Source organism: Aethina tumida, chromosome 1 (genome assembly GCF_024364675.1).
Source record: "Aethina tumida isolate Nest 87 chromosome 1, icAetTumi1.1, whole genome shotgun sequence".
In the NCBI taxonomy this organism is placed as follows: domain Eukaryota; kingdom Metazoa; phylum Arthropoda; class Insecta; order Coleoptera; family Nitidulidae; genus Aethina; species Aethina tumida.
This window is the reverse complement of record NC_065435.1, coordinates 62,578,095-62,594,439: the sequence shown is the minus strand read 5'-3', so window position 1 is coordinate 62,594,439 and position 16,345 is coordinate 62,578,095. Positions and strand designations below refer to the sequence as shown.

The following is a 16,345-nucleotide window of genomic DNA, read 5'->3' as shown; positions in this document are numbered from 1 at the left end:
AAATTAGTTATCGATCGGTTACGCCGGTTCTGTAATTCACTCCATTAATCGACTTAAATACTTAAATAATCATTTACAAGCATGCATTGAGATGAAGCGATTTGCGAAATATTTATTAAACTTTCGTGATTCGGTTGATCTGTTTTACTTGAATTAGCGCAACACATGGTTAACCCCAGTGACATAGATTCTTTATCGGCTAATAAAATCGCAGGTCCAACATACGTGTAAATGTCGCTGAGCTGAAACTGAAACGTGATAGCTACGTGCCATTGTTGTGGCCATAAAAGTTATTTGATGGTAACAGGGTGAATTTCTAGGGAAACGTAATATTGTTTGTGGACCATTATCAGAAGTTAGAATATGTACGTGAGCATACCAAACCAATTTCAAAAGCCATAAGCATTTTTGTGTTGTTGATACACAAATTGAAAAAAGGTGTTTCAATGAATTATACGTACCCATTTTTGGAACGTGGCTTATTAATTTTGTTTTGTACTTGTAGAAGTATACCTTGATGCACGATAATTAACAGAGATATTAATTTACCGCTCAAATATTATTTTTGAGTAACAAACTATATTTTGCAAAATTTAATTAGTTTTTTATTCTGAAGCAGCATGTGAATAAAAGTTATGACTACAAAGTTTAATTTGTTATCTGTCTTCAATCATTTTTAAGAAAAATATTAATAACATCATAAGTCATTACCAACAGCAACAAAAATATTAATATATAAAAGAAATTAATGTGTTTCAATAAGTTTTGGTAATCCATTCCAGTTTTAAGAAAAATATTATTAACATCATAAGTCATTGCCAACAGCAACAAAAATATTAATATATAAAAGAAATTAATGTGTTTCAATAAATTTTGGTAATCCATTCTTAAATTTAAATTATAGTTCTCGTTAATATATGTTAAATGTAAAGATGTTTCCTTGCTGTATAATAGTTTTTATTTCATATTACTTTGGTTCGTTCGAGATCATCATAATTAATATAAAACTAATCACCAAATTAATATAAAACTTTAAATTATCATAGATAATAAAATATGTATTACGTAATTAGTAAGAATAAAACTGGTTATATCGTCAACATCTTTAGATCTGGTTTAAAAACATATAATTTAATTTATTTCAATCCTGTTGGGAACAAAACTAAAAATGTTGTTAGAATGTAAGCAAACAAACATTATTGATGGCAATTTAATTTGAATTGAATTTGTTAATTTGATCATTTTGATATTACTTTCAGTCTGACCCAGCTTCAGGTAAACTATAAATTATGAAATTAACTAATATTAAACTTTATGTTATTTATTATAAAATATATATTATGAATTACACATCAATAAGGGTAAAACATAATTTAGTTTACTGAATTTCTTACGAGAAGAAAACTTATCAGGTTAAGCAAAGATGTACATTATTGATTGTTAATTTGATTTGATTTCTTGTTAGTACACATTAAGTATAAAAATACTTCTTTAGTTTAAAATAATTTTAAATTATCATTATACAAAATTTTAAATTATCACATATAAAATATATATTATGAATTGTACATTAATAAAGATAAAATTACTTACATCGTCGAAGTTCTTGTTTAAAAACACACAATTTATTTCATTGTAAAAACAATATATACACGATTGATAGTAACTTAATTTAAATTGTGTTGGTTCATTTGATCACTAAAGTTTTTGTTAGTACACCTTAAGTTCAAAAATACTTCTTAGCTTTAAAATAATTTATATTTCATAATACTTCCAATCTCTCCAGGTCACCGTCAAGCAAACTACAATATATGATATTAATTAATATAACATTTTAAATTGTGACAAATAAAGTATATATTATGAATTACACATTAATGAAGATAAAATTACTTACATCGTTGAAGTGTTTAGCTCTAACTTTAAAATAATTTTTATTTGATAATACTTTCGATCTGCCTAGACCATCATCAGGCAAACTAATCTCATAAATTAATTGACATAAAATCTTAAATTATAACTAGTTATAAAATATATATTATGTATTACATGTTAGTAAAAATAAGACTACTAAGTTTTAGAACTAAACCCTTTAATATTGTGTGTAATTATTATTTAATTAATTTAAAATTAAGCAAGAATTTCTTCTTTATTCAATTTAATTTTAAATTATTACAACGAAATTAATTGTTCGAATCGAAGTGATACGTCTAGTTGTATCGGTTACTTTATAACTATGAACTTTTTTTTGCCATAAGGCATAATAATATTAATTTTATTTTTCTATTTCAGTACAACGCCTTAGAAATCGTGTCGAGTGATGAATGAGGACTGTCAGTAGTCGTCAAAAGTAGTCGTGCAACATGCTTCCGTCGGAGCGACTCCTCGTCAAAATCGCTTTGATATCCATGTTTGCAACAACAGGTGAGCTACACCTACCATCTCTGCAGTTTAGTCGATATAGATTCACGAGAGGTTCAATTAAAAATCGTTGACCGTATAAATTAGTGCCTTAATACCTTAAAAGCACAGGAAACGTCTGTCTAAAATTTATAGGCCTAATCTTAACAGAAATCTAAGTTCGCCCTAAACAAATAAATTCTTTTCACTTTTAAAGCAATCACGAAAAGCTTACACACGTGAACTCATATCCTGTGTGTGTGTATATTTAGGGGGCGACATTAATTCAAGCCGCATTACTAAAAATTTCCCTTAGATCGTAATCCTTTTGTGGAAGTCGTTAACTTGGAGTAATTTGCTACGTAAAATACGGGCCTGAATTACGTGCAATCTATTACATAGCTCTAGAATTGCCTCTGTAAAAATTGCTCCAATGATTAAGCGCATTTTTTTCAATTATAATTCTATGTTTTATGTTTACTTGATATGCGTATTTGATATAATAAGCCACAGAAAATTCATCAAGGGGTGAATTAGCGTTTACTCACCTGGTTTATATAATCATGTACTAGTTTATTCATGAAATTACCACATGATTTTAATAATAATTTTGAACCTGTATTTTATAGAAAAATTTTATCTTTAAACTAAATTAACAAATATAAACAAATAATTTTATTAATTCAGGTTAAATTTCTGTTCATCCAAAAGTATAACAAATCAAAATTTTATAGGTTTCCCAAAGTTTAATTTACATCTAAAACATTCTCAATGTACAAACTATTTAAGGTTATGTTTTTATAATTGTAATACCTGAAATATGGATTCAATCCAGCCTTTATCCTCGTTTTGTGAAGCCATGGTGACTTTAATAATTACATATGCAAATATAACACCTAAACAAATACCAAATGTAATATTTACAAAATTACCTAAAATTTCAAGTATTATTTTTTGAATGTCTGATGGAAGTCTTACATTTGAGTTTATTTCTGCCTTGTGGTCTCTCATCTGGTCCACCTGGTTTAATTTCCAAACTTAATTCATGCATGTTGTATTTATCCTAATTAATGTAAATGAGGCGAAATTTATGATTAGTAACAATTCGTAAGACGTATGTCACAATTGTATTTGTTGAATATTATTGAGAATCTGACATTTTGTACTATGTAACAATATACTTCTAGCTTTTTTTTAATCGTCAGTTGTTGCTACTTATTAGTTTTTAGCAATTCATGTAAATTTCATTGTTATTATATAAACTGCTCCAAGAAAATATCGTGCCACAACAATAAAAACTGATCATTATTATTTTATAAAAAATACAAACATATAGACTATTTGTATTTTTACTTAAAAATGTGTTTCCTTTCGAATTATTCTAGAAAAGAAAACAATTTAATTCTAAAAGAATGGGAAATTAATATAACTTGATTTTTATATAAATTATATGATCCAGATTATTTTGCATTTTGATAAGTTCTTGGGACGGTTTGAATGTCGTTTATTGGTATCCCAAGCATGTCCTACATATGTCCGATGGGGTTAAGGTTTTGACTGCAGACTGGCCAGGCTTTAGTACCAATTCCATTGGAAATAAGATCATTTTGAATCATGTGAGGAGAGAGAGAGCAGAGCAGCCAGAGCATATGCATTATCCTGCATTAGTCAAAAATATGGATTAATATAAGGAATATACGGCACACAGATTGTACAAAATAAAACGCTCAGTATTAGAGTTGTTATTATTTAATTCAACTAAGTCGGTACTTGTTGTTAACATAATTAATTAATCTTCCATTAATATTGAGCAACTACTTGTATCAGTTTAATTTATATAGTAAGTATTTAAAAATAGTTTTAAAGTTCTTAAGACTGGTAAACATTTGTGTAAAATTATAAGAATAACAATCAAAAATTGTATTTTTCATCTTCGAAGTTTGTGTAAATAGTAAATTGATTTTAAATGGAATTATTTAAGGAGTTATGTTATTTATTAAATATTCGAATAATTATTATTGATAATGTTTGATAGTAATTAAACAACGTACTATCTAAAATTTGCTTATTTATTTGAATTCAATATATTTTTCGATCTATTCCATCGTATAATCAATAGATTGTTAAATGTTAACTGAACGACATTTCTTTGAAAAATCCATTGTAATAAGATGTTTTAGAACTGCCTGTATAATAAAGATAGTTGAATATATGAAAGGTGTTTCCTTAAATTGTCAATTGACAATTCTAACAGAATTCCAAAAAATCGATTAATAAAAGACAATTTTCAAGACAACCATATAATTTGCCTTTGAAACAAATTACAAAGTTCAATGTTTTTACCTTTTTAGACAAACAGTATCCCGTTTTCTATATAATTTGCCTCGAAGAAAGTTTTAAACTACTGATGGATGTTTTAAATTTCCTTCGAATACAATCGATTAATGGAGTCTGGAAATTATTTATTGTTAGATACTTTTAATTTGAAATAAAACATGTTAAATGATGAAAGAGTCTAAAACAGCCATATATCCCGTTTATAAAACTGAAAATTCAAAGTAAAAGAAATAGTAGGTACACAGTACAATTTTATATCAGGAATATCCAATAATCCATAACAACATGATGTTGTTCATAATTTTTCCTTTATTTTCTGCTAAGCTTCAAATAAAAATTGTTTTTTAAGTAATTTTCTCGTAAGCATCAATACTTAAAGGGCACTTACATCAGATAAACCAAAAATATTTTACATTTGGGATTAAATTTGTGTAATAAATTTAATGCCTGAAACTTGAAAACATATTGAAAATAAATCAACAAATATACTTGTGTCCATAAGAGTAATGTCATGTTGTAATCGTAAATATTTATTGAAAAAGATTAAATTGAACTGCGTTTCATTCGCAATTAAATAATGGAGACAAAACACTGGCTGGATTTTACAGGCTCGTTTTTTATCTGGAATGACTTTATTGACAATTTCAAAAGGAGGTTAATGAATTACCTTTTTCGATTTAATTATCACTTCAGGACAATACAACACAATAAAAAAAGCATTTTTAGTGTGAGAGCGCCTGAAACTTCAGCTAACTGAATTTCAATCAATCGGGGAGCTTGATTTAGTATCTGCTCTGATTTATATGGGGGATCGCTAGTCTCGTTTCAAGTGATAATTAATTAGTGTTAGTGAAAGAGCACTTTTAATTCTTTAGTTTGTCTCTTAAATGTACAAAATGTATGAGCATGTTTTATTAAGTGACTCGAATCCATCAACGCACAGCATGTTTGTCCACTGCGGTATAACTTACATAAGTAACTTGAACGGCCAAAAGTTACGTAGTTTTAGAGCGGAAAAAAGTTTGTCTGTGTAATATGATGGGAGAAATTAGATTGTACAAATCTAGGGAGTGATAAGAAATATTTATTTTGATTGCTTTTAGGATATCGCTTTACATCTGCGAACTTTTCTAATCTTGTCTGGTTTATGGGGGGTCCGGCCGTCGATTGTGTTTGTTCGGTTCGAGTTGTGACAATTAAGGGACCGATTAAAATAAAAAAGGAAAGTTTAAGGTTTGTTTGCTGCCGAAACAAAGCACAGCAAAGCACTATTTGAAATTAAATCAACGATAAAGGCCATTACGTGGTTAAATGAAAACATTTTTAGATTACACAGGCCGACAAAATGAAACTGAACTGATTTAGTTTATTTTTAATGTGTTAATTTCAGATTTTACTTATGTTGAAAGACCTAAGTAAAGAAATAAAGATATTTATTGAGGATCAAATTTCATAATTAAAATTAAATTCAGTTAGGCAGTACCAAGCAAAATAGGGGATACAATTAATAATATTAAATTATTCATTTATCATTAAATATAAATTTTAAAGAATATAATTAATTAATATATAAACAATTAATTAATATTAATATATATACATTACATTATTGTCTTGGAATGATCGCTTTTCAACTTTTAGTGTATGCTTAGGATCATTATTATGCTGAAAGCATCATATAATTGGTATTTTTCTTCATAGGTTGTACTGTATTGCTGAAGATGTCCATATGCTTATATCTATTCGTAATTTCATCAGTTTGTTTAAAGAACCCACTTAAATTACATTTCCAACCTACTTGTAACCACTGTGTACTTTGGTTCTAACCTCTGCTTTTATCAGGAACAGCAGTGTGTTCCACTTGGAACTGATCGAGTTTACATGATTCAAGGCAGGTACGTCTGTTTTTCATGGAAATGAATGGTTTCTTCTTAGGTTTACGTGCAAGTTGGTTTCTCTCAGACCTCGACGTATATAAATCAACATCTCCTCCAATTCCTTTCCAAATTTCAATTGCTGTTCAAAAGGGGTCCTGAACGTAGTGCAATTTTTTATTTTCTGGGTCCTCTAGGTCCCTCAAGATATATAAACTACAGAACCCTTTTTAGGAAAAATTCGATATAATGTACGTAACATATTTAATTCCAGTTGCTTAGAACTGTCAGCTTGCTTAACACTTCTCTTATACCCTGAAACTGCTTTGACTGTAAGTTTTAATGAGCACTATAATATATCTTTTGAATCAAATAAATGAAAATTAAAACAACTTATTACCAGAAGAACTGGAACTCCATTTTAGCCGATGAATAAAAAAGGATGTTTTTTCTTAAATACGAAATGTTTATTTTAAAGAACTATATGTTAGTATGACAAGTAGTACGATGAGAAAAACATTAATAGTGACAGTTTTTATAGGTATAAAACAACTGAATAGCAAAGATCCACTTTTCCAAACAATTAAAATCTGTTTGTATAGAATTCAACAAGAAAATAAAATAGTTTGTTTCATTTGAGCCTCTTCGCACATAGATATCGTCGGAAATCGCTGACAATGCAGCCAAAAAGGCCATTACCTCAGAAGAAGCCCAATAAGAAAACAAGGTAAACATGGCAGATACAAAAAACAAAATTAAAAATGCAGCTCTACGTCTATCGCAAACAAACTGGGAAAACCTTTCAACGAAATTGAATGAAATTAAACGCCACGTCCTTAGCACCCTTAAAGAACCGATAACAAGAAAAGAACAGATTTTAATAACCCGTCTTAAAATCGGTCATACAAAACACACACATGGATACATTCTGAGTGCCGAAGAACCACCATTTTGCGAGATGTGCTATAGTCGACTAACTGTAAAACATATACTGACCGAATGCTAACAATTCCGAGAAGAACAGACAGAAAACAACATACCCAACACTATCCAGGAAATCTTAGGAGACAAATTACTAACCTACCTAATACCTAAAAATATTCAAATGTATAAGATATAATGTAAAACTATATATACACTAGCTTACCCGGCAAACGTTGTTTTGCCATATAAATAACTTTCAAGTAATTTCTAGTGTAGACAAAAAATAGCTTACTTATTGTAAGTATGTATGTATGTTGATCAGTTTTCGACCGGAGATGAAAAATGATTAAATCACTAAAATGGCTATTAAAAAATAAGGGTTGATCGTAGAAGGGTGAAAATTTAGGATTGTATGTATTTTTGTATGTTGTATCATAAAAAAATAGAAACTAAAAATTTTGTCTAAAAAATAAAAAAAAAAAAATTTAGGGGTGGACTACCCCTAACATTTAGGGGGATGAAAAATAGATGTTGGCCGATTCTCAGACCTACTCAATACGCTCACAAAATTTCATGAGAATCGGTCAAGCCGTTTCGGAGGAGTATGGGAACGAAAACTGTGACACGAGAATTTTATATATAAGATATACATATTCGCTAATAACCCTTAAGTGGTTGATGCGATTAATAATAATAAAAAGCAACTTATTGTCAGAAGTTTATGAATAGATTGATTCAAAGTGCCTTACGTTTTTATTGAACTCCATTTTAACCGATGAATAAAAATGTTTTGCCGATGTTTTTTCTTAAATACGAAGTGTTTGTTTTAAAGAAATATTTGTTAGTATGAAGTCTGTTATGTCTAAAAATAATAAAATTACTTAAATTGACTAAAAATTATAAATGAGATAATATTTTAAGTATTATGTATAATACTTTCTTTTTCTTTTCTTCTACCTTATTCAACTCAGTATGTTATTTAGCCTTGTTTAGTATTAGAACACTGACTACACTTTAAACAAAGAAGAAAGTCTATTTTTACTTTGTGAAAAGAATTTACCTAGCATACTGTGGCATCCATTAATGAACCAAGATAAATTTTGGATAATAAACATATGTTGAATATTTGCGATAGTTGACAACGGGAAAGTAACAATTATTTGGAGGTAACCTGTCCAATGACTGGTTATTTTTAACCTGTAAATATAAAAGGAATTATTAGATTGACATTCTGAAAAAATATCTTCAGTAAACTTTATGCTGAGAAATGCTACAAAAACATCTATGTCTAAATAAATTTTATCTTTATTACTTCATAAATTCAGCTCACATGCAATAATGAAATGAACTATTTTAAGATATGACATTAATTTTAATAATAAAATATGTATTTTGATTCTAATAAGTGTCAATAAATTATCTTAAAGCAGATTTATCAATTCTTTAACGCTTTAATCAGTAAGTACTGGACAATATCATAGGAGATCTGAACTTCTCAATGGAGTCAATCAACAATGATCAGTATTCTAATTTTTAAGTAAATGGTAGTGAAATAAATCTTCAACTTCCAACTTCTTTCTGCATTAGTAGTTTGTGTCAATAGAAATAGTAATAATGTGAAAAGTACATGAGTTAAAAAATAAAACGATAAATATAGGCAATCTCAAATACCACATCTGATAGACGAAATCTAATGGCTACATTTGAAAAATGGTTGGCACCAAAACGGTTTGTGTTATTTATGTTGTGCAGGTCACATCGAACGTTTGATGTTGAAAGAAAACAAATTGCGGCACTTTTTAACGTAATCATGTATAAATTTATTTTTTATTTCTATGTCGAAAAACTTAACATTTGTCTACAATTAATCTCAAACAAATTATAATCTAAATTAGCGGCTCAATATTTATTATTAAACTAATTTTTCTTTCACAATTAATTTTTGAAAAAATAGTAGTTTTGACTCGAGATGGATTAACCTTCTAAATTTAATTGATATTTTGTTCTTTAGATTTCGAAAATATATTGATGGAAAAGAAAAAGCTATTTACAGCTTAAAAACCTTACAATTTAGTTTGGTTATTACAAAAAATAATTAAATTATTGACTAATAAGGATATGACAGATCGAGTTATAACGAAGACGTGCCATTAATCACCAGTGACCACCTAATCACATCAATCCGTATTTTGAGATGCATATCTGGCACCCAAGTGCACGTTCCACTTAATCGACTTTCCTTATTGCTTCCCGTTGGAAGAAAGATAAGCCGGCGCAGTTAATAATTACGCCGCCACGTAATACATTCCCTTCCTGGCTGCGTAAATTTATCGACGCCCGTGGGATATTAATGTTAAATTATAAAGGTGCAACTTCCAACATTGCGGTCACTTAGTCCCGATGAAATGGGGTACCGCGGTCCAGTTTTTCGTTTATCGTCCGTACGACGACAGTCGGGGCAATAGTAAAATTACAGCTTTTAGTTGAGGGATTTTTATATTAGTTGCACGTACCTGCGATCACACTAAATGTGAGAAATTACTAGAAGTGAACTTAAACCTCGTAACACTTTTATACTTGCTGTTACGGCTCTAATAGCGCACATAGGATTTTATAAATCCCATTTAACAATAATCACTTTAAAAATTTTACCATAGGTAATGTTTATTTTATGGGGGACATAAGCAATAAATAATTAATAAGTTTATGATCTGGTGTGAAGGAACATGTGATTATGTGATCAACTATTAAATAAAGAAGACTTTCTTATATTCAAAATACTTCATATATCACAAATGTGAGTAAAAAATACTTTAATTTTCTTGTAAAAAATGTCTACAAGAGTTAATATAATAGTAAATTAGGTCTTGTTTGGAATAAATTCTCAAATTGAAGACCTAGTTATATTAAACATGAAGTTAATAAAGTACTTTTTAATGTCTAATAAAGATCTCATAAAAGTAAATTAAAATTGTGCTTGTCTATAAATTAAAAATGAATAAATCTTTACAAATCTCAGAGACATAAAGAATATTTCTCAAGTAATATTAGTTCTGTATATTTTTAAATTAAATTATAAAGAGAATGCGAATAAGATTTTAAGTGAAAACAGTCATAGTATATTATAAATCTAGAAATTTCCAGTCAAGTGGTGAATAAATTCATTCTGGGTCATAAATTAGATTTAATTATAATCCAGTTTTAGTTCATATTTTAGTTTGGCCATTAAATTAAAACTTTCGACGCTATAGGATGTAGTCACAATAAGTCCGGGTCTGTGCCATCGATTATTGATAATCTTTATGTGTGCGAGAGGAAAACGGTAGGCCAGATCGGAGATAAATTTGCCAAGGCAAATTAATGAGTGAAGTCCGTGTTGTCGGAAATATTGTCCACGGGATGTGACGTAGCCGCAAAATTGAAAGGTCAATATGAGCGAGGCTTCACTCTGATAACATGGTTAGTTTGCACAGCTTGATTAATTGGAACTTTATAAGAACAACGACAAATGTGTTGATTTTGTTCACGAATATTTTTCATTTGTGGGGAAATTTATTATTGCACGTGCAGGCAAAAATTTACTTTTACCAACATTGTGACCGTTTTTGGAACGTGCCTCGTGTGGTAGGGAAGCGCTTGGTTTATTGTTTGTCGACAGGTGGGACAATTACGGTTTACGGAAAATATGTGACTTTGGGGACCGTTTCCCACGTTAGATTGCTGTAATAATTAGGATAACGATTCTGCGGTCGATCATAAAAAAGTAACAGTTTCAACAGGCTACCCGTGAAACTCTCCTTAATGGACTACACATTTACAAGCAACAACAATGTATTGCTAAATCATTACTCACAATTGTAGTGCATCGATTTGTTAAGGTTTCTAGTATTTTCTTTTTACATTTTGTTGCTGACAAATTTTTTCTACGTTTATGATCGAAATTTATTTTCATTACACTAGTGAAAATTTTATTAAAAATATGTGTGTATGCAATGTAATCCACTTAATCCACATCCAATTAATTTCAGGGGATCAAATAAAATTATTCATCATAAGCAAGTGTTCATCGGAATCATTATTTGAACAAATAATTCTGTTATCTAATTTTGATTTATACACGTTAAGTAAAAGCACTACAAAAAAGCAAAATGAAAGCAAAAATATTTATTATTTCATTAAAAAATTGCTTCGTTGTTGCTCTTCTCTGAATTTGCCTATTATAATTTTATGTATGAGTTTAAACCTGTTTAACTGTAAAAAATGGTTTATTATAACAGAGTTTCCATTCAAAGCAAGCACCACAGATTTCACAATATAGGGTATACTAAATTAGTTAATTATAGATGTTAACTAATCTAGTTTCAGACTAGATGCAGAAAAAAATGACATAAGTGACTACAGTTTTCCAGAATGTAGATAGCCAAAAATCGTATTTTTTTTATATTTGTAGAGGTGTAGACAAATTTGTAGAGGTTTTTTATATAATATAAGATATTACATTAAACAATATTTATTTCTTTAATTTAAATGGCAAGAATAATTTAATTTTAAAAGTTTTAAATAATATTTAACAAATACATCATAATAAACGTCGACGACCAAAAGATGTCAAAGATCTGATAAACATATTGGAAAAGAGACATTAAAAGATTACCACATTGTATAATATAAATATTATAAAATAAAATCGACTCGGCCTAACTTTCAGTTCTATAACCATAAGAAGACGAATAAACGAGTTTTATCTAAATGGACCGAAATGAATATGCCTTTAAAGTGGATCTATCAGGAGGATAATGATCCAAAACTCACAGCTCAGATGTGAAGTTTGAATTTGTCCACAATTGTATAGAATATATTTTAAACTGAGAAAAACTTTATAGAAATTATTTTAGGGAATACAGATTCTAGGATTAGACTTACTCTTTATTCTATTTTTTTTTTTACTTTGGTAAAACACTGGTAACCGATATTTTTGTCGGCCGATTTTGGTATAATCCTCTAGAATGCACTTTTTCTAAATTTCATTTCATTGTTTCAGATATTTCTGATTAGTATACGAAAAAGTGTTTTAAGTAAACTTTTTAAATTTTGGCTTCTGCAATTTTAGAACACCTTGAGATACATATTTATGAAAATATAAATATATTTAAGCACTCTATAAAATATGGACAATATGGAATTATATTTCGAAAATTATATATAGAAATATTGTTATATCTTAATTAAAGATCATTTATTATGTCACAAATTATATATTTTTTCAAATCTTGATTTTATATGACATTTTAAATTCAAATTAAATTGTGTTTCCATTTGAAATAAAAAAGTTACACATTCTATTCAAAATTTTAAGGAGATTTTTATTTCTGTGGTAAAAAGTGCTTGTGGAAATTTGGAACACTGTGTATTTAACTACTTCAACAGCTTTTGAATGTTTTTATGTAAAAAAGTATTAGGGTATATTTTCACAATATAATAAACGAAACAAAAATAATGTGTAATATTGTACTTAAACAGTCCGTAAAAAAATTTATTTGTGTTTGTAATTTTCGAGTATTAAGCAACATAGAAATAAAAACAAAAAAAAAATAATTTAAAAATACGATTAATTAAATGTACCTTTTCAGATGGTTTATTTTTCAGACGAGATGAAAATTTTTTTTTTTGTACAGACATTCGTTTACTTCCATTTTCTGCTTTCTAATTACGCCTTCAGTTCTGAAAGTGTTTTTCCGTGCTGCTTACGAATTCCACCACAAAGCGGACGATAATTAAAATAATGCCTGATTCCTGTTCCATAAATAACCGTTTCCGTCTCGTGTAGGTATTTCATAATAATTTTCTCCGTGAACATTTTCAGTTTTAAACTACGAGATTGATCCGCAATACACAACTATAAATATTTGCTCAGTTGACCGAGCAAACACAAAATAAATTAACAGCATCGGTTCGAAAACTTTATTGGCGTGTCGTGTCGTGTTCATAATCAAATATTTTAATAAAAACCGTTTCGTTTCGTTTTGTGTGCAAGTCCTTCCTGGCCTTTGTGCCCGGTCCTTTGCGCGAACAAAAGTGCGCCGTCTAATGAAATGCCATGATATGACCCTTGGGCAGGGACTGACCTCGATTGTATCCTTTTAAGAGCGCGGAGAGAAAAAAAGCCCCGCCGCACTCTTTCGCGTGTGTGCGAGTGCGGGAGTCTCTGCGCTGGGGTCAAGTGAATTTACAATGAAATTGTTCCGCTGCAATTGAATGAGAGGAGAAAACGAACGGAAAAACCTACGCAAACAAGTCTGCGATTGTTTGGTGTGATTGGAAGGTTGTTTTGTTGTTTCACACTAGTTTTGGAACCATTTAATTTGGGGATCTGCGCACCAATTTCACGAAACTACTCGATTTTTTTTTTGGAGAGTTCCAAATTGTAATGTAATTTATAAATTACAAGAAAACGAGGGTTTCTTTGAATCTGTGTGTTGGTATCTACTTTTGTATTAAAATTCGATTAATCAGTCTGAATTCTTTAAAGATTCTCTGATAAAAAATATCCTTTCGAATAGATACTTACTTACATATATGTTTAATTAATTAAAATCTGTCATTTATGTATTCGAGACTAGAAGAAATAAAATATATATAAATATTATATTTTATTAAAAGTCTAATAAATCTAATAAGTCTGATAGGTCCAATAAGTCTAATTATGATTTATTTATATTTGTTTCATCATAAAAACAATTTTTATTATTTTTTTATTAACAAACTTCTGTTGAATTTGTTGATTTTTACTTAATCTGTAAGTGAATGAATTTACTGCAAATTTTGTTTAATCAATACAATAAGTATTTGGTTATTTTTGTTTCGTTGATAATGTATTTAGTTTGACATCCATGTAATTAATAATCGTATTTGTCAAAAAAAGTTCAAATGTAAAAGTCTAATAGACAAATAATAATTAATCTAATTAGTAAGTGTAATAAGTCTAACAAATTTAATAAATCTGATGAGTGTAATAAATCTAATAAGTCTAATTATGATATACTTATATTTGTTTCATCATAATAACAATTTTTATTATTTTTATTAATAATGTTATGTTATAAAACATTTGAATTTATTAAAATATTTTTATAATCAACGCAAATATTTAGTTCTTAGTACGAAAATGGATTGTTTTACAAATAAGTTTGATGATATCTGAAATTTGACATTCATAATTAATTAAATAGATTAAAAAATTATCGTCTTTGTTAAACGTAATTAATAATTAATAATTGTATTTGTCAAAAAAATGTTAAAATGTAAAAGTCTAGTAGAAGTAATAAGTCAAATAATAATTAGTTTAATTAGTTTAATTAGTCTATTAAGTCTAATAAGCCTAATTATACCAAGCATCACATTGGATGTTTCAGCATAATACTGATACAATTTTTAACATTAACAAAGTCCTGTTTGAAATAAATTTTATTTTATTACTTTGTTAAATTAATACAACATTTGGTTCTTTGCCGAACAGTAATTAGTCTATTTAGTCTAATAAGTCTCATAAGTTTAATTATGGCTTGCTTTATATTTCAAGTTTCATCATAATAGTTATACAACTTTTTATATTTACAAAGTTCCATTGCAAAACATTTGAATTAAATTGTATTTTTATTATTTGCTGAATTAATAAAAGTATTTGGTACTTTGTACGAATATCTATTTATTTAATAGTCTTAAATTTGACATTCATCCATAATTAAATGGTTGCAAAAATTGTTGCAGTTAGTCTAACATGTTTAATAAATGTTTTAAGTTTAACAATTTTGACTGGTGTAACTAATCTTCTAAGTGTAAAAAGTTTAGTAACTCTAGTAAGTAAGTTCACCAAATGTAATAATATGTATAATAAATCGGCAGAAATAAAAATAATTTCCCTAATAAATTTATTCTTTCTGACTTAGTAAACCATGGAATGAAATAAAAAGTAATTTAGGATATCAGCGAATTAACTTCTTAATATTTAATATTTATAATAAATTTTTATTTAACAAAAACACAATTTCTGATAGTGATAATGTGATAGTTAAAAACATTTTAAAAACTTATTATTATTTTTAATTTATTAATGATCAGTTATTATTAATTTTATAGATAATATAAAATGGTTTTTGCATTATGTAATTGTTCAGTGATAACCGAAAATAAAAAAATTCGTGTAAAAATTTCGAGTCTATAAAATGCTTTTTCTCCAAATAAATTGAATCTGTACTTTCCTCCACAACATTTCTCGCATTATCAAAAATAAAGTTAAGTATAACTCTTATTGAATTGAGGCACAGCAAAAAGTGATAAATTGCGGCGCAACAAAAACAAAATAAAACCGACACTTCCCCCAGTAAATATTCAAAACACGCCATTTTTTACGTTAGCAGAGGTCGTCGCTAAACAGAATGATCGATATATCTGTTGAACTGAACATTAATCAGAATAAGAAAAACCTGCATCCATGACGCGGATGCTCTATTTATTACTCCATCGCATTATTCAACTTGCGTCCGTGTGTTTTATTAATTTTGTGTGTTTGTTTTTGTTTTTGTTGTTTATTATAATGGGGTTGTGTTAACAAGATAAAATTGTTTATTTAACGATTTAAAATATTATTTCATATGAACGTTTCCAAAATATTATTACTGTTATTATTGTTAAAATAAAAAGTTAAAGTACACTTTAATTTTACAATAAACAAATAATTGTTGACAGACGGTATTTAATTATACAGTAATAATAGTAACTGTGCAAAAACATGGGAAATAATTAAATGAAAA

The 16,345-nt window shown here is 28.2% G+C and overlaps 1 protein-coding gene and 1 long non-coding RNA gene across 2 annotated transcripts in view; one reads left to right on the top strand and one right to left on the bottom strand.

Annotated features, from left to right (window-relative positions):
- The window catches only part of LOC109605311 (zwei Ig domain protein zig-8), a 326,759-nt gene that overhangs the window by 31,426 nt on the left and 278,988 nt on the right, over positions 1–16,345 (top strand). The window contains exon 2 of the mRNA XM_020021881.2: positions 2,293–2,424. Coding sequence (XP_019877440.1) covers positions 2,364–2,424 — 61 coding nt within the window. The 5' untranslated portion in view covers positions 2,293–2,363. The remainder of the gene's footprint in view (positions 1–2,292; positions 2,425–16,345) is intronic.
- LOC126264274 (uncharacterized) lies at positions 3,061–3,503 on the bottom strand. Its single transcript, XR_007547033.1, has 3 exons — positions 3,379–3,503; positions 3,214–3,332; positions 3,061–3,157 (listed from the first exon to the last, which is right to left on the bottom strand). It is a non-coding gene; the product is annotated as an uncharacterized LOC126264274 (long non-coding RNA).